This window comes from Haliaeetus albicilla, chromosome 11 (assembly GCF_947461875.1).
Source record: "Haliaeetus albicilla chromosome 11, bHalAlb1.1, whole genome shotgun sequence".
NCBI classification, from domain to species: Eukaryota; Metazoa; Chordata; class Aves; order Accipitriformes; family Accipitridae; genus Haliaeetus; species Haliaeetus albicilla.
The window spans coordinates 23,279,216-23,302,247 of NC_091493.1; the positions used below are offsets into that span (position 1 = coordinate 23,279,216).

The 23,032-nt window shown below is 39.3% G+C and overlaps 2 protein-coding genes across 4 annotated transcripts in view; one reads left to right on the top strand and one right to left on the bottom strand.

Moving 5' to 3' along the window:
• Positions 1 to 556: 556 nt before the first annotated feature.
• On the bottom strand, positions 557 to 21,915 carry CEP55 (centrosomal protein 55). 3 transcript variants are annotated; one of them, XM_069796640.1, is made up of 9 exons: positions 21,716 to 21,915; positions 14,920 to 15,112; positions 11,787 to 12,071; positions 9,479 to 9,544; positions 8,710 to 8,851; positions 6,311 to 6,627; positions 4,296 to 4,367; positions 3,332 to 3,457; positions 557 to 1,709 (listed from the first exon to the last, which is right to left on the bottom strand). In XM_069796640.1, the coding sequence occupies exons 2-9, from the start codon at positions 15,100 to 15,102 to the stop codon at positions 1,503 to 1,505; spliced, it is 1,398 nt and encodes a 465-aa protein (XP_069652741.1). In that variant the 5' UTR covers positions 15,103 to 15,112; positions 21,716 to 21,915; the 3' UTR covers positions 557 to 1,502. The 3 variants fall into 3 exon arrangements, with proteins under 3 accessions (XP_069652741.1, XP_069652742.1, XP_069652740.1); XM_069796641.1 differs by lacking the exon at positions 21,716 to 21,915 and having other exon boundaries at positions 557 to 1,761; positions 14,920 to 15,357; XM_069796639.1 differs by lacking the exon at positions 21,716 to 21,915 and having other exon boundaries at positions 14,920 to 15,355.
• Positions 17,143 to 23,032, top strand: part of MYOF (myoferlin) — a 72,658-nt gene continuing 66,768 nt past the window's right edge. Inside the window, exon 1 of the mRNA XM_069796642.1 lies at positions 17,143 to 17,373. Within this exon, the coding sequence (XP_069652743.1) occupies positions 17,286 to 17,373 (88 nt within the window). The 5' untranslated portion in view covers positions 17,143 to 17,285. The remainder of the gene's footprint in view (positions 17,374 to 23,032) is intronic.

The window sequence follows — 23,032 nt, forward strand, 5'->3', positions numbered from 1 at the left end:
TTCAGATATAAAGAAAATAGCTTTTAACATTTTCTTTCTGTCTCACTAACACTGGATTTAATCAATAACATCACTTGATATTATAATAGTTATTGAAAACAACTTGGAAAACACCCTCATATTTTAGAATAAAGTTTAACTATCAGAGATTAGGGTGAACATTATGGGGTAAATGCATACAGTTTTGCAGCAAAGCATGATGGAAAGAGCTGACACTAGCTAGCAATGAGAATCAGTATACCAGAGAAAGATAGACCTTGGGTATTTCATTGTCCTCAGCAACTATAAACTTGTACAAGAAGCAGATTTATCTTTACTCATGTATCTTTGTAAAATTTCCTCACTTTAATAATTTTTGTGGAAAGAACTGCCTGTTGGACTTAACTACAGATGCAAGGAGCAAAATGCTAGCAACAGATCCAGGTTTACAGTAGGTGCTAGAAGAAAATAACACTGTGATTGCAAATCCATAAGGGAATTTTTTGCCAGTTTCTAATTTGTTGCAAGAATTTATTGCTAACTTGTTTTCTGTATTAATACCAAAATACAGTGACACTTCAAATCCACTAGAGCAATTTATTAAAAACTGCACTTTTAAATGGGGGCATTTGTCAAATGTAACAGATTGAATAACTGGCATTGCCTAACTTTAGCCTCTAAAATACAGAAGTGCAAACAAGTTTACTTCAGCACAATTCTATATCCAAACTTCAAAAATGGTCTCTGACATTGTCAGAAATACAAACTTTTTTCAGTACCAAGGAAGCTTGTATTTGCTAGGAAGTTTGTTTTCCCAATGACAATTTTTTTGAGAAGAGCTTAAACCTTGGTCAGCATTTTTGTATGAGCTAAGTCACACCTGACTGTGGTTCAGGAAAATAAGCTACTTATGATTAATGTTTTCAACATGAATCTTAAGCAGCAAAGATCTAACTTGAGTCTCCTGAGTTTTAATTTATCAAGATGGTGATACATTGCATATGTATATGATACATATATATAATACATGTATATATACGCTGTACATACTATACATATACACACATACCATGTATATATAAATATATATAGTACACCTACAAGGGCCAAAAATCTTTTGCAGCTATTACTGTCAGTTAAGGTACAAGCACAATCATCAGGATTCACCAACCAAGAACTGGATATGCCAAACATGAAAATAAAGTCCGACACGATAGGTGTGCTTTTACTGTTCTCATTTTTAATAGTGCAAAAAAATAAGTCAGTAGTTTACTATTTGAAGATATTCCCAATTATAAAAATATTTCCATTTGCAACCAAAAATGCAGTAGCTGCTTTTTGCAAAAACATCAGGTAAAATATTTGAGGCCAAATAAATAACTATAATGTTTTTGTGGAACTGAATATAAAACTAGTAGTCCTTTATATAACCTTAAGAAAAAAGCTTTAAAAAGATCTTTTGCCTTTGTAGAAAAGCATGTTGGCAGTGTGTATAAAGCAAATACAGTAAGTCCATTTGGAGCTCAAGCTGTACAGAAGTCAATATGTGCTAGTAATTCTCTATGCTGGCTTGTTGGATACTGCGCTTTACATCTGGGACACTCAAGAAAACTTTCATCAAGAAGGTTTGAATGTTTCAGGGAAGGACTTCTGTCATACATGGTCAGCTTCTCTTCAAACACAGCTTGCAAATCTTCTTGTGGTTCCATACGTCCAGATTCCTGGGGTTTCTGGAAAAGCAGCTTTAGTGTAAGATTGGGGCATGCATGCGCTGATCAAATACTGTAGGAAAAAATATTAAGGTTTGATGGCACACAAGCCTTGTGTGTGTTATAGCACTAACGGTAGAATTTTAAAGATGGCTAAAGGCAGTTATGCTGCTTGTGTTAATTACAAAGGGCCTGTTGTACAATTCTAACACCACATTTAAATTAGATTGCAGGTAGCTTTTCTGCAGACTATTTAAGACAGGTTTCCCACAATGTCTGACTGGGAATCCTTCCCCAACCATCTTCCTAGCTACTCACACACTATCTTTCCCTAATAAAATGATGCCTCAGCCCCTTCTACATAGGATGCTGCCTAGCTATCTTCCCAAAAACTCTGCTGTAATTTTCTCTTCTCCTGATCCCATGCGTGAAGTTTCTGTGCATGAAGGCTGACCCTAACTGTAAAACGCACCTGGTTGTCCATTTGACAGCTACTTCTCCAGCTTCTTAGCACAGAGAAACTCAAAGCTATAGCTTCCCTGCTCTGCCCAAACTTCTGCTGTACTCTAGCAGACAGAAGGTTTTCCAGGGGCTTCCCCTGGCAGCAGCAACTGCAATCCTAGCAAGTGAGGCTCTCCCAAGGGGCAACGCATGAGTGAAGATCATCAGTATCTCAGGATTCATTCCATTCCCTTCCTCATTTGAGAAAATACTTCCAAGTTGCATACAACTAAGAGGGAGAGTAGTCTGGCAGAGTCATAGAAGAATTCTTCTCATCTGCAACGTGTTAGGAGCTTTTGCATTTATCTCCTCTGTAAAAATCACAATGGCCCCAGACCTGATCTAATGAAGGACACAGGTGTCTGATTTCCATTTTGAACCTCATTTAAGTCCAGAACTGCAGTTTTGACAACCCTATTCAGCTATCACCTCATCTTACAAGATACTTTCCAGAAGCACCAACAGTCAAAATGCATTTCTGCTCAAGACCAGGGCAATCCTGGATACAACAGAGCAAAACAGATCAATGGTTTGCTTAATACTTAATCTTTCCTTACAAATTTCTCCATTAAGTCTAGGGCTTAAATCTAGGTGGCTTTCTTTGGGCTTGTATAATAAGCAGCAAACAGACCAGAGTCCTCATAATACAACAAACGTCCTTTTTCATTGTAGTAGAGAGCTTGTCTTTTTGGAAATGAAAACGCCAGGTTTTAATGACCCACCCATCCTGTATCAGATGGAGGTGGGGGAGGAATTCTATATTTAAGGATTGTGTCCTGTTCACTAGCAGCAAGTCTGAGTAGAAGCATACTGCAACTTTGTCATTGTGCAATAGTCCAAACTAGGTAACACACTGTGATACAAAATACAATTATGTTCCCTGCTCAGGAACCTGACTATTCTGGATCTCCTTCTGCAGTACTAGTTCTCCATGCATGCTGTAGAGAAAAACAATGCCTAGCTAGCTGACACAGGGTTCTGCATCTTGGGACCACATACCTAAAGAATGTAAGGACCTACAATGAATATCTGATAACATTAACTGAAGACTCACTACAGTTGAAATAAGATCCCAAAATGAAAATATGTACATTTATGCAAAATCCCTGACTAAATTTACCTGCAAGTTATTCATGACATACCAGAGGTTCCAGACGGGTTATTTGCTCCCTGGCCTTGCGCAGTTCCTTAAGGACTTTGTTTAACTGATGCTGCAAGTTCTGGCGATCAAGCTTTTCATTTTCAAAATCTGTGGTGCATATCTGGATCTGGCAACCCCCCAAAGTAAAAAAATTAAAGAATTAAAGTCAGAATTATTAAGAATTGGGGTGTGGAGAAGAGAAAGAGAAATGTTTCCCCCTTATATATTTAAAGTAAATTTTAGTCTGCAATCATATCCTAAAATAGGATTTAAAAAAAAAAAGTCACTTGTTGCTTTCACTACAGTGAAATTCATACATGCCTAGTTATGAAATATCTTCTCCCTTAGTAGAGATGGAATTTGAAGCTATTTTGGTTGGAGACCATTTCAAGCTGTCTTGCAATCTTAACATTTTATAGAAAAGCATATAGTGCAAGTACTCATTAAAAATGCCAGTTTCTACTCCAGGATCTTTCTTGTAGCCAGATAATTTGGACAGAACCTATGGGTAACACTGTACACCCAAGCTTAGCAAATAAGTGTAACTTTTTTTTCCCCCCAATAACATCAATTAGATCTGTAAGAATGTAATTGGAGAAAATAAAGAAGATAGAAAAGATGGCAATGCAATTATTTGTATAACTTTATCAAGAGTATATTACAAAACTTCAATGAGCTGATTGGTTTTCAGATGTTTCCCATACCTAACCAGAGGGTGTACAGTTGAACAAGTGATTGTGGAGAAAATAGCATTAAGTTTGATCACACCCTCTTATCTGTAAAAGATTACAGATCTCCTCGACAGACATGTCAAAATCTATAGAAGCATCAGGAGATTATTCACAGTTGAATATTCATGTCTAATATTACTTTAATATACTACTCATTCTTAAATTTGAAGTTAGTCTAGAACCTGTGTGCATAATACAGATTAAGTATCAGCATCTTAGCATATAATTGGCTACCTGTTGTTCCAACAAAGCTATCCTAGTGTGTTCCTCCTGCTGTTTGAGCAATGATTTGCGAAGAAGTTGCACCTACAAGACAGAAAAACATTTGTAATAAACAACATCCATATACAACAGTTAATAAGTTTAACAAATAATGAATCTAAAAAGGGATAGAAGTAAACTTTTATATTCCAACACCAAACAGAAAATGTATGCCTGTTATGCAACAGCCAAACCAAATTAAAATCTCTCTGGTTCCCTGGAGAAAACCTCAGGGAAGCATTATTATTGCATTGAGCAGGGGAAATGCAGAATGATGTTATAGTTTTAAACAAAACAAAAAAATATCAAACTGAGCTTTCCTAGGTGATTGCCAGGATGCAGACAAAAATATACACACAAAACCTATGTTTGTATTTACATGCCACAATGTTAAAAAACAAGCAATGCAATTTTTTTTTTAATAGAAAAGAACAAGTTTAAGACTCAGAAAGTACTATACTATAATGGATTAAGTAAATGCATACATAAAAATATCATCTGTTATCAGCATGTATCAATTCTTGTAGTGAATACTATTGTTCAGCTGAAAAAACACAACAAAAAAAAAAAACAACAGAACCAACAGCACCTTTTAATCGTTATTAACCAGGGAGAATCAGACAGTATTTAGGGAGGTAAACTGTTGTTCTGGTTCTAGCCTACTTTGGTGCCTAGTAAATGTTATTCTCATGCCTCAAATTTCAGTTCTACATTGCTTTGTTATCAACCCTAAACTTCTCCAAGTAGCAAGTCTATCTCATTTGGATGCCCTGAGGACAGTCCTTTTAAGGAGGACTTTCCAGTTTCTCTTCAGCAGATATGTGGTCATGATTTCATGTCCAGAAGAAACAACAGATTTTTTTTTTTTTTTCTGTTAGCATCACTATGCTGATAGGAATATTCCAAGACACCACTGTAACTCTCCATGTAGGGGAAGTGGCATAGTCCTCATGAGTACTCCAAACAAAAGGAGGTAAGCACTAAATATTTTTAAATACAAACATATAGCACATACAATGTCTTCCCCTGCCTCTGATCAGCCCGAGTGGTTAAAGTTATTGGGCTCAAAAAAAAAAGAAGGAAGGAAGAATTAAGAACTTCACATATGAACAGAATTATTTCACTGAAGTCATCAAGGTACTCTCTGGGAGATGGGCAAGCCCTGCAAACAATTAGAATCCAATGCAAAAACAACAGAACAGATCTGGCAACAGTGTAAACCATGCCTATTGAACAGCCTGCCTGACAGGCACATCTTAGGCCTTTATAGGGAATTACAGAACTCTTCTCAGTGGTTTCTACCACAGCCATCTTCAAGACAGTGACAACTTAAGGTCCGTGCCTTCCCTTGCTTATCTGGCGATAGCTTTCTAGTACTCAGGCATACTTGCATAGTTCTTACCCATGGCATCATAGAGAGAACCAAATGCAGGAACTCATCTGAATGGAAAAAAAAGCAAACAAACAAAAAACCCCAGCTGCAAGGCCACAATAGTTGGCTGGGGTTATTATCCAGGGACACAGCTGCCTATCCACTAAGTATGAAACTACAAGCCCACATGTATTTTGTAGCAGCCAGGTGACAACAAATATCGGTGATATTCCATAGTTAGGATCACATGATAAAATAGCCTGTATGGACTTGAATTTTTACCTTTCCTGTTCTCATTTACTGTTAACCTTGAGGATTAACTAGATTAGAATCAATTAAGTATTCTCTTACTTCTCCCTCTTGTGTCCCATAAGACCAAGGAAATAAGTGAACAAATAAGTTCCTTATTTAAACAGGCAAACTTAAAGTTTGGATTTTGATTCAAACCAATATATTAAAGAAAGTATTCAGTTTTAACCTCAAGGACATGAGTCTAGATATACATAAAGAACAGTTACCAGAGCAAGTGAGTGATGGTCCATTCTAATTAAGCATGACTTTTCAGCTCTCTTGATTCTTTGCTAATGATGTTAAACCTCTAGATGCATGCGCTTACCTGACATAAAAGATCTTCAGACTTTTTCTTTTCTTCTCTGAGCTGTCCTTTAATAGTTTCATTTTCTTGTTTTAGTCTCTGTACTTTCTCTCCTTTAATTTTATTTTCATTTTCTAGAGTCTTCATTTCAGCAACCTGTTGTGACTGCAGTAAGGCATTTAAAGTTGTTATTTCTCGTTGTGTTTCTTCATACTTCTTTTTGAATTCATTAAGTTCAGATCTCAGCTGGGTTATAGTGCGTCTTTCAGTCTCAAGATCATTCTTAGCAGTTAGTAACAGCTGGTCATAATATTTTTGCTTTTCCTCTTGTAGATGACCTTAATGAGTGAGAAATAATTGAGATAGTAAGGGGGGGGGGGAACCAACACACTTAAAAATCAGAAGACCAAATCCTTGACAGGATTTTAAGGTATATTGATAGAAATCAACATTCTAGGCTCTTCACAGCCCAGATTGGCACCAAACTTTAGTTAAAACAGCTTTCAGTACTCCTAATGCAGTGAAGTCTCCTTTCCAATATAGTTACCAGAAAACTGCAACTTGGCTTGTGTGTGGTATTGTGTGCTACAGCTACTTCTTTCACTAACCCTTAAAGCAATATTATATCCTTTGCCCTGACTACACAAGCTCCATGACCCACACATAGTTCTTATGTGGCCTCAGGCATTATACTGACACATGGAAGGCAAGGCCCAGTGGTGCTAGATTCTCCCTTCCAGATTTAGGCCCCTTAGCCAAGGTGCTGGCATTTCTCCCTCCCCTGGGGAGTATATGGATACCCTGGGGATCTGATGGGCTCTATTTCACCATTGTTGACCAAAGCCAGACCTTCCTTTGTCTTTTGCAGACCATCTTCCTCAAATCGTATGCCATCATTTACTTCTAAACTGCAAATAGAAGGGACTAGGATAGGGTTTTTTTGATAAAAAATGCCTGCTTCTTGGCTAGTGACTGTTCCTTAAACCAGAGTTTGCAAAATTTCTGCTTGTTGACCTAAGGAGAGTTTAGTAAGTAGGGGAAAAAAGAGGCAGTTTGTAGAAATTCAGTAGTAATACAAAATATACCTAGAAGCAGAACAAAATGCAGAATTTCACAGGCTTTGCTGATTTTTGGCACTGTAAGTTTCTTAACTTTGATACTTTTCCTATTGAAGGCTTCCCCTCATTCTTCAAACTGTAACTTACTAGGGGTAGTTTCTTGCTTGACTGTTCTCCCTCCCCTCAACTATGAACTAAGCCTTACCTTCTCATTAGCGATACTCCTTTATAGGATGGTGAGATCCTCAAGAGATACACCAGCTTTTTCCTTGGAAAAAGTTGTCCTATCTACTTTCAGCTTGTATAGCTAGGTTCTTAGAACCTTTGATTTCTGCTACTGTCTAGCTGCTTGAAGAGAGGAACTTTCTTATACCCTTACTCCTAGTCTCCTGGCTGCTCTGATGACAAAGCTTTGACAGCAGTAACTCAGAGTTACATTTCCTGGTGAGCTACTTCAGTCTGTCTCCCTCTAAAATACTGCTTATAGATTTCTAAACACCACCAAAACAAGATTATGATGATGTTTTAGTGTTTTCCACAAAGATTCAAGCAGTAATACAGAAACCAAGCCACTGTACATGAATTACTAAGTGGCAAGTATCTGTGGGCATACTCTTACTCCAGATAATGCTAGTTCTATTTAGTGAATTTACCTTGCAGATCAGTTGCAGCATATATGAAATTAATAATTTGATAATAAGAAAAGCAAGCCAACTCCTTCGGGTTCTTCTGTTCAGCATGATTTTAATTTTATTCCACATGTTGGTCAAGCAGCACTCCATCTGAATGCGTGGTGCTGAGAGGGAACTGCATAGCACAGAAGTGAGCTAGAGATGGCCAGATCCATGTTGCGAAACACTGTTTTGGATAGGTGCCAAAACCTATCACAGGTTTTCGTGCCCTGTAACAACTGTTCAGGTAAGTAAAGAACATGGCAGTCTTGAGTCATTTTTATAATATTTATTTTGAAAAAAGTAAATTTAAAAAAACCTGATCCACACCTAGCTCATAAATCCTTAATGCTTCCATTATGTAGGTTGAAAGTGTACTTTGAAGGATGGGATACATATACATATTTGCCTCAACACTTTCCACAAACAGAGAGGTTGCTAATAGAGTGTCAAGGCTGTTAAAAACCATCCTTGAAGTAGATAAGAACATGAAATACTGTTGATCAAGTAACATAGCTAGATAACAGGAAGCAAAGAAATTTTACTTACCCAAGTTTTACCATTAAGAAACCAAAATGTTGAGAAGAAAGTCTTGATTTTGTTTAATTGTGCTATAATTTGTTTTCAGAAAACTTAATTCTATATATAATTATGGTTTGGGTCACGTGTGGGGAAACAATAAAGTCCATACCTTCTGAATTGAATTCTTTAGATTCTTGTTGGCTAACTGTTTCTGACTTCTGTTCAAGTTCAAAGATCCTTCCAAGCAGGCCCCTGACATATGCTTCACGTTGCTGGTCATACAGTAGCCACTGTTGGTTTTTCTCAAGAGCCTTCATGAAAAGGAACAGAAAAACAATAAAAAAGCCTCTGTAATTTATCAGACTTTAAAAGTATTAGTCTTATTTCTTAAAAATGTTAAAAGTTATATATTATACAGTTTAAAGATAAGCTGGAAATTGTAGTAATCCTCTCTGTACAATAAATAAAACCCATCTTCATTTGGAAAGATAAGTCAGGTTGTTGAACATAAGTTAAAATTGCAGCAATATTAAATACTGATTGGCTTACTTCTTGGAATGGGAAAATGACTTTGAAACAAAGGCTTTCATGAGTCATGCCCAGATTATGAAGAATTAACCTTTCAATCTCAAATATAAAATAAAATATAACAGATCTTGAAAATAGAATAAACTAAAACTGTATCATTGCAACTTAAAGTTTGTAAGAACAAGGACATGTACTTTATATCTGATTGGATCATAGAATTATTCAGGTTGGAAGGGACCTCAGGAGGTTTCTAATACAACCTCATGCTATCCCAGGCAGTGTCAGCTCCAAGGTCAGACCAGGTTCCTTGGGGCTCCCATTTTGTCAGCAACCACTTTTTTCTGATGTTCCAAGCAATACGCATCTTGATACAGATGATTTGCACTTGCAATTTTGTACAGGAAACTTACATCTTTCAGTTGTTTTTCAACTTCATAAAGATTAGTTAATGATCCAGTGCTGTTTGTTATGAGTTCCTGCAGGCAAAGAACAACCTGTTAGTGTTCTTTAAAATAGATGGCTGAAACAGTAAAGCTAGTCCTGTATAACTATTAATCTCACATAATCAGCACAAGAATATTTTAAAAATGGAAAAGATGCATACATATGCCTTTTGTGTTTAAAGATCTTTATAGTTGTTTGTTTGGGTTTTTTTTAAAGGATCTAAGTTACGTAGAAAACCATTTCATAGATTTAAAACAAAGTCTCCTGCAGGATACAGGAGAAAGATTTACATTTAATTTCTTCCATAACTCTGCAACTCATAGTTATATTAAAACATTTCCCAAGATGACTATCTTGTGTATTCTGCTGAACTGCTATCTTGGAAGACCTGAAGAGTGCAGGAGAGCCTCTGAAAAATGAAGATATTCAGGGTATTATTTACATGAACAAAAAAGGTAACTGCTCTATTTTCATATCCTCATACCAGTTTGACAATAAGCCAGACCTGTAGGAGTTGTTGGGGAAAGCTAGAGACCTTGACAACTTCATTGGGATAACAGGAGGATTTATAAACATATGGGAAACCATGCAAGCCTGTCTGGAACGATAAGGACATACTGACTGATTTTCTGAGACCTGATCCACAGTAGAGTGCTTAAAGTATGAGTCAGAGAGTTCTTTACATCCATCTAGAACTAGAGAGCAGTTAAACAGTTATACTTCTTTCATGATCCGATACGTTTATTCACTGCATGATAGAAAGCTTTTTTGAAATTGTATAGATACAAGAGGGGACTTTAAGGAGATAAAAATGTAGATTACTACCCAAATCCAAGCTACATTTTTCCAAAGTTTTCCTGTGATTTTTGGAACATGATTTAGAACAAACTTTTTAACTGAAGAAATACAGGAGAACATGAATACAATTATTAAACTTCAGCACTGCCTAATAAAAATAGGATTTAGAGACACTACAGTTGCTCAGATTCCTATTTCTGTGAACATTAGAACTCTGCCTCAGTGAAAATTTTCTCAAAAATGTGTCATAAAACTGTTGTTCCTGCTGCTCATGTGCCACCTAGCAGTTTCAAACAGCATTGCTAGACTTGTTTTCAGGTTTTCCAAGACATCCAGTCAAAAACATCAGTCACATTTTGTTGTCCTCTATTGATAAATCAGTGAAAAATTTAAAAGAAAATTCTGGTTTTAAACTAAAAGATATTTTGGTAGTTCATTGACAAAAATACCATGGAAATCTGCTGAATTAACATACATTAAGTTCAAAGTCTCTTGAAACTGAAAATAAACACGTTACATTTAAAGTGGTATTTCCCAGGATACTGCATTATTAGAAGTGATACATATATGTATTATCATTGAAAATTAGTAAATTAAGATATTTTGCTATGTATTTGGCTAAAGCTGAATTTCTAGAAATCACTCAACTTCCAGGTAGAGCGTGGGGAACCAGCACCATCTGCAGGTCAAAAGCTGGAAAAGACCTATAGGCACCTACTTCTAGACACCAACTTCCCTTGTGCCCCTTATTGAGATACTCTGCATTTTCTATGGAACATTAGAACAGGCAGGGGTGGAAAAACAACTGTAGAAAACTAAATGCACTTGTAAAAGCTGCCAAGTACCTGGCACCATACCTGTTAACCACTTTAAATGAGAGAAGCAACTCATTATTCTTGTCCTATCTTCTGTTACATTGAAGTATTTATCATGTGTGATGCCATGTAAAGTACAGGCAACTAGTTTTAACAACTGAGGAGCAAATGAGGATTCATAAGAGCAGAGAGGGGAAAGATATTCTCATGACTGAAGCCAAATTAGGTGAGGAACTTAGTTTGGCTTTATAAATGCGCCATGTCTATTACTGCTGCCTTGTCAGTCTGTTTAATCAGTGAGCATACAAACCCAAGAAGGGCATACCTGCTTAAGCAACAGTGGATTATTACATGTAGTGCCACTAGTCATACCACCTGCATGTGAACATGAAAAAGGAACCTTACCGTACAGCATTAGAGAATTCCCTCCCCAGCTGCATTGCCTGAAGTTGTGTTCCCTGACTGTTCTTCATTTAGCATTCTATCTGGATACCATCTCTCTTCATCCAAGAATATTTCAGCATGCAACGCAACTTGTAGGAAGATTAAAAATCCATCCTATTTTATAACACATACTGGTCCTTAGTTGGCACAGATTCCAAGTTTAACCTGTAAACAGGTTAGACTTGGAATTTGCAATTGTAAACTTCTCAGTGCTTACCTGGGATGCCTTAGAAGTACTGGCTCTGTTTTCAAGCTCAGAACATTTTGCAGTAACGCTGGATAAATTACATTTTAACCGGTTCATTTCTTCAGATAGAGAACAAAGTAACTGTTCTCTCCTTTCTGCTTCCTTTGTTTTTTCCTCTAGTTGACTTTGTAATAAGGAGACTTCGCTATTCTTGTTTTTTGACCTAAGCTTATCTTTCAGATTTTGGATTTCTTTGTCCTTTTCTCCAAGCAGGCAGTTGTGATTTTCTTTTTCTTTTTCAAGGGAAAGTATTTTCTAAATGAAACAGAATTAGAGAGTGACACAAATGAATAAGTGTCAGTCTATGCAACAAATGCAGTAGCAAGTTTACAACCGTTTGAGAAGATACTCACTTTGAAAGGTTCCCCCTTAGTCTTTATTTAGCTGAGAATATTACTTCTTACTCAAAGCAGACAATACTACAGCGATCATCTGAAATATTTCAAGTGATAGTAAAACAGCCTGAAGTAGATAAAACAAGGAAAGAATGCAGGGAACCAAATTTCACAGACTTGGTGGGTACTCAGTTTTGTATATGAATACAGATCACTACAGTATATGAACCTTAAAACCCAAGCAGTACAAGAACTCTAAACCACTTCAGTGAAGAGGTTGGCAATACACTTCTTAGTGTTGGTTAGCATATTTAGTAGCTTTGGAGAAGCAGCAGAGCCTTCTTGCAAACTAAGTGACTGTAAGTGAAGTTACAAAAGAGTTACAATAAAGCATTCAGGAGAAGGATCCTGTTTGGCAAATTGTCTGGCCTTTTACTTTAAAAATGTGCTTTATTAGATATTTTCAACAGGCACTCTCTTTTCAGCAGGCCTCCAGCACAGGGAATTATTACATAGCATTAGTACTGCATTTGAGACACCTTGGGGGTCTACATAGACTTCTGTTATGATAGCATTTCATTTTCCTTGAGAAAGATTGACATTGAAATCCTACATGTTGACATCAAGTCAAGAGAAAGTGACAGAGAAACTGAAAGAAATTGAATTTTAGAGAGCCTTATTTAGGGTGTGGTTGACAACCACACAGTGCTCACTAGAATTAAAATATTGACACCAAGTAGTACCTAGAATATCTAAGCATGCCTGTGATTTTCCACCTGTAAACCAGGAACCCAATATTAAGTAACCAACACAGAGCAGGCAGGAAACTCCACCAGGCACAGCAAATACACAAATTCACACACAAATTCCACAACAGTACATGAGCTGTCTAGCCATAGCTGTGTGATGGGTTGACCCTGGCTGGACGCCAGGCGCCCACCAAAGCCGTTCTATCACTCCCCCATCCTCAGCTGGACAGGGGAGAGAAAAATATAACAAAAAGCTTGCGGGTCGAGATAAGGACAGGAGAGATCATTCACTAATTACCATCACGGGCAAAACAGACTCAGCTTAGGGAAAATTAGCTCACTTTTTATTACAAATCAGCCAGAGTAAGGTAAATGAGAAATAAAACGAAATCTCAGAACACCTTCCCTCCACCCCTCCCTTCTTCCCGGGCACAACTTCACTCCCAGATTTCTCCACCAAGCCCCCCCAGCGGCACAAGGGGGACAGGGATGGGGTTTACGGTCATCACATGTTATTTTCTGCCGCTTCACCTCCTCAGGGCGAGGGCTCGTCACACTCTTCCCCTGCTCCAACGTGGGGTCCCACCCACGGGAGACAGTCCTCCACGAACTTTCTCCAACGTGGGCCATTCCCACGGGCTGCAGTTCTTCACGAACTGCTCCAGCATGGGTCCTTTCCACAGTGTGCAGTCCTTCAGGCACAGACTGCTCCAGCGTGGGTCCCCCACGGGGTCACAAGTCCTGCCAGAAAACCTGCTCCGTGGGCTCCTCTCTCCACAGATCCGCAGGTCCTGCCAGGAACCTGCTCCAGCGCAGGGTTCCCACGGGGTCACAGCCTCCTTCAGGAACCCACCTGCTCCGGCGTGGGGTCCTCCACGGGCTGCAGGTGGATATCTGCCCCACCATGGACCTCCCTGGACTGCAGGGGGACAGCCTGCCTCACCAGGGTCTTCACCACGGGCTGCAGGGGAATCTTCGCTCCGGCGCCTGGAGCATCTCCTCCCCCTCCTTCTGCACTGACCTTGGTGTCCGCAGGCTTGTTTCTCTTACATGTTCTCACTCCTCTCTCCGGTGGCTGTTTTCTGCGTCCCAACTTTTTTTTCCTTCTTAAAAATGTTATCACAGAGGCGTTACCACTATCACTGATTGGCTCGGCCTTGGCCGGCGGCGGGTCCATCTTAGAGCCAGCTGGTATAGGCTCGCTCTCTCTCGAACACAGGGGAAGCTTCCAGCAGCTTCTTACAGGAGCCACCCCTGTAACCCCCCCCGCTACCAAAACCTTGCCACATAAAACCAATACAAGCTGGTACTTGGGTTAGCACTTCTCAACTGACATTGTAGCACAGACATATGAAAAGCCTTATGGTCAAAAGAAATAGCCCAGAAATGTTAGAGTGCGTAGTCTCCATTAGTTGTATCCTTTGAAAGAGTCCATTTATAGTTTCCTAGTCTTCCTGGGAAGCCTGACAGTATGTGACTTGAACTTCTTTCTCTACAACCACAGGTTTACCTTGAATGGACTACAAGGCACAGAAATTTCAGTGTCTTAGTTGTAATGGAAGAATAATGTGGTGAACTGATTACAGTTTTACTTACCTATAGCTGAGTGGGAGCTTGAGAATGTAGTTCAAGCAAATACTCAGCACTTTTTAGTGTGTTCTTAGGCAGCTGTTTGCAAACATGTTCTTTGCAGGAAGTATTCAAAATAATTCTCTGGGACCAACTGTTCCAAACAGTTGGACATGTGAGGACAGGTCTTCATAGACCAACTGGCACTCTGGCCTCAAGTCTTTGTATTTAACAGCCTTGTCAGATGATTGTAATTTTATTAGTTCAGTCATCGTTGAAAAATATTTGAGAACAAAAATGTCAAACTAAACCAACAGTGACATCAAAGTAAACTAAATTTTAAGAGGAGATCGGCATCCTGCTTCCAAAGCCGGACACACTCAGACTCACGATAACCGTGCACAGTTGGGACATCACAAACATCAGCCCGAGTCCCCACGTCCACCTCACCTCTAGGAGCCCGTTCCTTTCCGCGTCAGTCATTTTGCCTTTCCCTTTAACGACTTCCTCCATTGATTTTCTCAGGGCAGCGTTCTCCTGCTTATACTTCTCGAGATCAGTCTCGCGTCTGGAGCTACCCGACTTTAAGCCCCACTTGCCAATGATTATATCTTTGGCGGTCTTGGAATTCATCTTTAAGGGCCTATAAAAAGTAACGGTAGCGTTACGGAAGAGCAATCCCTGCTACCGGGCCGGACCTGACTTCTTACGCGGCTTCAGTCAAGCCCGGGCAGCGCAGGGTTTCCCGGCTCCCGCTGCCGGCTCTCGGACCGGGCCGCGGGGAGCAAACGGGCCCGTGCGCGCCCTGGGACACGGCGCCGTAGGGACCCTCTGCTCCCCGCCGGCGGCTGCTCCGGCCGGCCCCGGCCCAGCCCCGCTTCCGGGAGTTTGAATCCCGCGGCTCCAGCATCGTCACTTCCGTCCGGGCCGCCTGACAGTCGAAGCGAGGGCTACGGCGTCGCCGAGGGGTCAGAGAAGGCGGGGGGAGGGGTTAAAGAACTCTACCGCGGAGACACTGGCTAGAGGGGGCTGCGCGAGCAGGCATGGGCGGGGCTAGAGGGGCACGCGCTGGGCACGGCGGGGCGCTGCCGAGTTCTCCGCGGAACGCCTGAGAGGAAGCTCCCCATTGGCTGGCGTTGGGCGGCCGCGTGACCTGTCTGGCCAATGCCACGGGGCCTTTCTTCTCCCCGCCTCGTTTCCCTGCCCCAGCGCACGTGCTCGTGAGCGGTGGCCGTGAGGCGAGGGCTGGCCCGGGGCGGCCGGGCCCTTCGGAGCGGGCTGGGGCGGCGGTTGTTTCCCCTTCGCGAGGCCGTAATTCATTTTCCCCCTGAGGGGGGTTCCGCTGCGTTGTTAAAGGGCGGCTGTAGAAGGAGGGGCGGTGGCAAGTGGGCGCCCCATCACGTTTCTTCCTGGCGGGTGTCTCGCCAAGCCTGCACGAGGCTTTAGTCGACGTGCTGTTCGGGGGGGGAGGGGGAGGCAGTGGCTACCAGCTGCCTGGGGCAGCAAGCCTGGCCTGTGCCTCTGGCCGTGGGCCAGCTGGGGGACTTGTGCGGGGCTGGCGTGGGTGGGGACGGAACAGCCCACCATGATGCTTCAGCCAAGTCTTCTGGGTCCTCTCAGTGCTGTTGCGTGTCTATCTTCGTTCCCTCCTGAACATGTTGGCTGTGGATTACCTTTTCTTTCCCCATAAATCCTCTTCTTCAGCTACCCAAAATCTCATAATTTTAGAAAGGAAGCAAGGTCCATCTTTGTTTCAGAAGTAATAAGCTAGGATAGTTCTCGTGTGACCATGTAAAAAACTAGGCTGAACTTTGTCCACATGTGACTCATTTTGCTCCACCTTACTGGATTCCCCTCTCATCTCTACTTAAAAACATATTTTGCAGTGGTACTGTGCACCACTTGTGGTTTTTACCTCTGGTCTGCAGGTGAGAAAAACCGCTGTAAAGCTGAACACTGGGTAGCTTAGAGCAAAGGCTTCTTTTTACTTAAATATGTAAGTTTTTCTTAGTTTTGTTTCAGTGCATTCTACTGCATGTATTTATGTTAAGACAAAATATAGGCTTCCAAACAATACAGAGAGTCTTCTCACATGTTTTGCACGTATTTCCTTAATTCTTCTTTCTTTATGCGTGTAGATGTTAATAATTTCTCGAGAGATCTACTAAATTCAGCGTGTTAAATGTGGACCCTGTAGTATTATGTAAAACGTAGTTGTTCCAGAGCACAACTGAAGAGGGAGCACTTAAACCATTTTTGAAGACCGTATATTTGTGATTATACACTGACACAGAGGCGAGCTAAAAACAGTTACGAACAATGAAGTTCTAAAAATTAAGAGGAAAAAAAAAATATAAACTATCGTGAAATGTAATACCTTGGTATACCAAGAGGCAGATGTGATGTATCTTGAGGACTGGAGTTGTGTTTAATGTTCATGTTGCTTATGCTTATTTTTGCCTCGGTTATTTACGAGAGGCTTATCACACAGTTTAAGAATAAAAGCAACAAAAAAACCCCAAACCCTGCACTCGTTTTTACACTGTGCCCTTTCTGTAACTGGATTTCACTAACGAGAGCTCTTTTGTGCAGCAACGCAGAACGTGGTGTCAATTTACAGGTACTTCTTTTTTTTTTCGTAGCCTTCAGTAGCAAGTCTTGTCATAGATCCACCCATAGACCTTCTTTACTGTAAACCAGCTATTCCCTGCCTCCTCTTCCTGCTAGCATTTCAGTCCAGAAGTTAAGGAGTTTGAAATTTAAGACTTCCTTGAATTTCTTTCGTAAGAATCGACGTTTAGTCAAGACGGGAAACAATGCTTCGGGTGATTGTGGAATCTGCTACCAATATCCCTAAAACCAAGTTTGGGAAACCAGATCCTATTGTTTCTGTTATTTTTAAAGGTAAGGAAAACTATCATAAATGTACTTAGGGAGGAGGTTTTCTGAAGGATAGTGCTCTATGTTAAGTATTTGAAAATCTGTGAAAACATGTTTTGCTGAAGTTACATCTGATGTAACTTTAGGGAAGACTTTTTAATTAGACGGGAGTTACCTGAATGAAGTTTGAACTGGGTGGAGTGCATCGGTCTTTTCTGGCCAGCGGTGCTTCTGTTTCAGGATCTGCATTTTACAAGCTTTTGCAAAGGTTTAGACCTTTGCTTTAAAAACCCAAATCTAACTGCATAGATAAATCCACTTTTAATTCTGGTATTGAAGATTACCTTGTTGTTTTTCATCTGAAAAAATCATTCCTCTGTCTTGATTACTTTGCACAGCAACTGCTCACTGTTACGTCAATTTTTATTGTGACTGGTTTATTGTTATTAGCAGCATGTTGAAAAACAGTAGTACCATTACTGAAGGTGTTTGGTGGTGTTTTGTGTTTTTTGGTTGGTTTGGGTTTTTTGTTGGTTTTTTTTTTTTTTTTACAAACTGAATTGCACTTTAAAATTTTGCCTGTTGAGTGTATTTAATTTAAATAAAGATTTAGGAAGGAAACCCCATTTTACACTTTCATTGCTCATCAGATGCATATGGGAGAAGGAGAAAACAGTGTGATAAAATTAGCATATATATGTAAAGCTAATTATATTTTACAGCATATTTTACCTGTTGCCATCATTTCCTCATTTGGCTAGACTAAAGGAACTTGATTTCAAGTATTGGTTTATCTTTAAGGTGCAGAAACCTCCAAGCAATTTTGGATCATGTAATACGTTAAACCAAACTGTGACAAACAGTCATCTTAATTCCTGGTGACCTGGTTTCCTAACCGTGCACTGAAATGGAAATGGTTATTTCCTAAAATACGAAAAATCATTGCAGGAGTTTGTCACCTTCAGAAACCAAATCTGAAATCATGGTATTTTGCTGGAGGCTGGAAAAGGACAAGGTAGTGCACGTCCAGTATCTTAACTTCCAAAACATAAAGTTTTTGGATATTTTATTTCAGCATCAGAAAGATGTGATATCATTCCATTTCCTTTATTTTCCTCCTCTTTTTCAAGTTTGTTTTTTTACCCCTCTGTGTGTTAGGGCAAGTGGCTGAGCCTGTCTCAGTAGCTTTTAGAACTTGCTAATCCTTAAAAAATTATTTTATTTGCCTGCAAAAAGTGCTGTTACTGTTGTACTGTAATTTCTCTGGTTTGTTCCATTTGTTTCTGCTGCTTCTTAAACATTCATATTCTCTTTTCAGTTCCCTGTCTTTCCCTTTGCTTTCCTATCACAGTTTTGCCTTTCTGTGTTACCTCTGTTCCTGCAGTTTCATGGTCCAGGGTTGGTTTATGCCTTCACTTCTTTATGCCTTAAGTGTCTGTTTAATTCCTCATTGCAATCTTTTGTTCTGTGTACTCTAATGCAATTCAGTTTTACCTAATAAATATAAGTTACAGATTTTTTTTTTTTTCTTCTGCATTGCTGGATTTCTCAGTCCTTCAGTTATCCAAACATGGATTGGGCAACAGACACTAAAGGAATTAGATTATATTTGTCCTTTATGTGCTACAACTGGGATTTTTAATGTTCACAAACATGCTTAACCATTGTGTTAAAGACAACTTCATAATTGTGACAGGTTTTTAGTAGGATATTTCTCATTATACCTGCCACTTCTTTTTATGTGGTTTTACTACATACCAACAGTCTGATTTTTTGCTTTCTGTCCAGAGTCATTCAAGGGGGGGCAGAAAATATCAGGCTTTTGCCAGATATTGAGCAGCTCTGATTTAATTTGTAAGTGGAGTACCTGGTTGCCAGGGGCAAGGGCGTAGGGATCATACCTGAAATATGTTGAACTTCTGGCTGTTTAGAGATGTTTTTTATATACAGCCTGTTTCTCCTCACCCTGTTAGTGTGTAGAGATGGGAAATCAGTCTTATTTTTGGGAAGGTATATGTCAAAGGGCAGCAGTCTTTAACAGTAGTCCATACCCACTGTAGCTCCTGGGGGACATAAAAAACACAATTGGGAGTTTATTTTCCAGACTGGGAAAAACTCGGGCACTTGCAGGACTTTGGCCATAGCCCTGCAGTATATTTTCATGTTCTTGTTTGACTCTGGAGTATTCTTGGAGAAGTCCTAGAGAACAGCACTCATTTGACAGAAAATTGCCGTGGAAGTTGACATTTCATTAAACAGTGTTCTGTTCGTTAGCTTTTTCAAACTGTAATTTACATAGCCTTTGCTGATGTCAGGTTCAGTAGGTTTAAGACTTCAGTGAAAACACACAGTATCTCTCAGGATTAGACCCTTACAGCTATGCTGTGAAGAAAAAGGCCATGATCCTACAACTGTTAGTATGTAAGTGACTTTGCAAACACTATATGTTAACACACATATGTTAGTATAGTTTCATATATGTACAGAAAAGACTTCATCAAATTTGTATAACTAAGCTAGTTATAGACTATACAGCCAGTACAATTAATAGTGTCATGTATTAGGTACACATTAAGAGGAAATACGCAGCTGTTTCTGTTGTGATATCTTACTTAGAATAGAGGGGGTTTGTGCAAGCATTTGACTTTTTTTGCACATTTATGTTCAGTCCAGTGGGACGGATCTTTTATTTACTTTAGGAACAACTCACTGTTCAAAGAGAACTACACCCTGAGAGTAAACGAGTATTGCTGTCTGGAACAGGGTGCTGTTACTGTAGAATTCTGAGTTCATCGTCACTCTACATGAGACAGATTATTAGTCAAATTAATATGAAAAAGTGTTGCCATTTGCTGAAGCGGTGCTAAGTGGTAATGATTAAACCAGTACAATTCTTTTGCTTTGTCAGATATACCAAACTGGAGAGGAATGTGTCAGATTCTTGTCTTTGGGTGTAAAAGTTGACAAAATTGCTTATATGTGCAGTCAATACTAGGACATTTAGTGCTTTGATCATTCCTTTTGACTGCCTCATTCATCTTTATACATTAAAAACTGATGTGAAATGGCATTCAGTTAGATTGGGCCAACTTGAATAAAATTTCTTTTTCTATTTGTGCTTAATCTAAGAGCTTTCCAGCAGGCCTGCAGTAGTTCACAGCTATGTTAGTTTATATTTCAGTGTGTGAAAGAAAAGAGTATTAGAGGGTAATTATTCACTAAATTTATATTTTCTGTTTTGCAGAGAATTAAATTACCCTAAGTTTAATTTCCTGATTTTTTGGAGGTCTGCCTGTTTGATCCTGCAGTTGCTGCCACTGTGCAATCTTAATTCTTCATTCACAAAAGTTTAATGGAAAACTTAACTGAAATGTGACTCTCTCTTGAATCTTAGACTTAAGACTGTTCTAAAAGATGTTTGCTTCTGCTATTCCTTACCTGCTGGAACTGATCAAAATGCAAGTTATAATAGAAGAAAATTAAGATGTAAGAATTGGTTGTTTTGCAGCACTGTAATTGTCTTTCTAATGATAGAACAGTTATCATTGAAAAGCTCATCTTGAATGCATTTTTTTGAACAGTGTAATCTCATTGACTATCACCAAGTTCTTATTACATTCATTTCCAGTTGAGTTTATTAAACAACATGTCGTAGTATAATGCCTCTATCAAGATAAAGCAAATAATGATTTCTTCTACAGTACCAAGGTTATTGTAGTTAGTTTTTAAAGAAACAAGTCTATAGGGTGTCCTGCCAGTATCCATTATCATTTCTTACTCCTGTTTCTTGGTAGGGCCAAACTAAAAATGATGACTGGCCCTATCTTACAGTTTATCCTGATGTGGTTTACAGTCTTGGCTACTGTAGCTGGATTCATTACCAGTAGAGGACAGCAGCCTGAAGACCTGAAACTTATGTGAGCTCCTGGAATAACTGGACAGTCCATCTTACCCTGCTTGGTAAAGATTTTTTTTGGTGGGAAGAAGAAAGCTCTTTGCCAGCAGTTTAAAAAAAACAAACAAAAACCCCCCAGTGCATTAAAAGAATGATAAAAGGTGTAATAAAAAGAAAGTCAGTGAACTGAAGAAAATACATGCAAAATAAATGCTCGAGGAATTTGAATGCTACACTCAGACTGACTAAAATTACAACTAAAACCCAATGTTTCCCAGTGTTTTTCATCCAACTTTCAGACAAATGCGTAACACACAAAGTTTTTTTCTTAGTATAATCTAGAATATGGATATTGTTAGTGGAATCATAGATCTTGCTCTCGTTTTTATGAAAACGGATAGTCCAGAGTGGTAAATTTTACTCCTTGTCAAGAATTGTTTTGACTGTTGTTCAAGCCAGGGCTTTCCTTACCTTACAGAGTTACATTTGAGCTTAGGCAGGGATCATAGGACTTTTATCCATTAGTTCCATCAGGATCAGGTCTGTGATTCATTATCTCCTTTACAAACAGCTGCAACTGTTCCTTTTTTCACCAGCACTGAGAACATTTTTCCCTGACTCTCAGCTCCTATTTGTAAGGGGACCTGGAGTACCAGTGCCAAACCCCAGATGTTCTGGGATATTCAGTTTTGAAAATGCTTTGTCTCCTGTTAGATAACATGAAGTTGAATTTCTCTTACTACCATGTTAATTAGTTCCTTGTTCTGCAAAATGCAAGTCCACAGCATGGTATGTTATGAATGCTCTTTCCTTTGTGGTACGATATGAGTCAATATCCTGTATAAATTGTAGACAATTCCTGTTACATAAATGTGAGTCAGTTCTCGCAATTTGCCGTATGGGCTGACTTTTTTTCTTTCAGTACATCCCCCTCTCATACAATAAAAAGAGCCACCACAGTCTACTGCTTGAATAGTGGATATATGAACTAGCCCGTGTGGCCTATCTTTACTCTTGCTTCCCACGCCTTTGCAGTGTTTTCCTGGCAAAGTATAGCCATGACTTGCAAATAATAAAAATGCTATTACCTGTACTGTAGTCATTAAATACAAGGAGAGCATCTGAAACTTAGCCTTCTTGTGGTGGCTGAGCATTTTATAGATCAGCAGTTAGTTTACTGCCTGTACTTAAATATACTCACTTGTTATCACTGTATAATTTCTCTTTAGACAGCTGCGTGTTTGCCAGTGTTCTTTTGTGCTACTGAGTGTCATGTCAAGACTTGTTCTCCATTGGAGCTGTATACGTATAGTGCAACTAAAAAGTAAAAATAAAGCCGTGGCATGTTACTTTCTTTGAACCTGTTTTAAGAACAGAATTTTGTTTCCTTTTTTAGTAGGTGAGGGGAGCCTGCAAAGGGCCTCTGCAACACTTGAGTTGTATTATTCCTCTCAGGAGAAGGAACTTGAATTCAAATGCCACGCTAGATATAATTTACACCACGCCCCACACTCCCATGATTTGTAGGTTAACCAAATGCAAATTTTACTGTGAAGTATGGAAAAATTGTAATTTTTAGGCTACAGTAAATGTCAGTGAAATGATCTGCATAACCTCTGGAAACCATTTTTTTTTCAGGAAGGACTGCAATTCCTCTTGTATGCATATGTATTTCTGCTAATATTTGCTCATTTAAAGCAGAAAGTGCTGACACTGTAAGCATACCTTCTTAAGATTTTTTTCCCCAAGTGATTTTACTTCAGAGCTAAACACAAGTATTTTGTAACT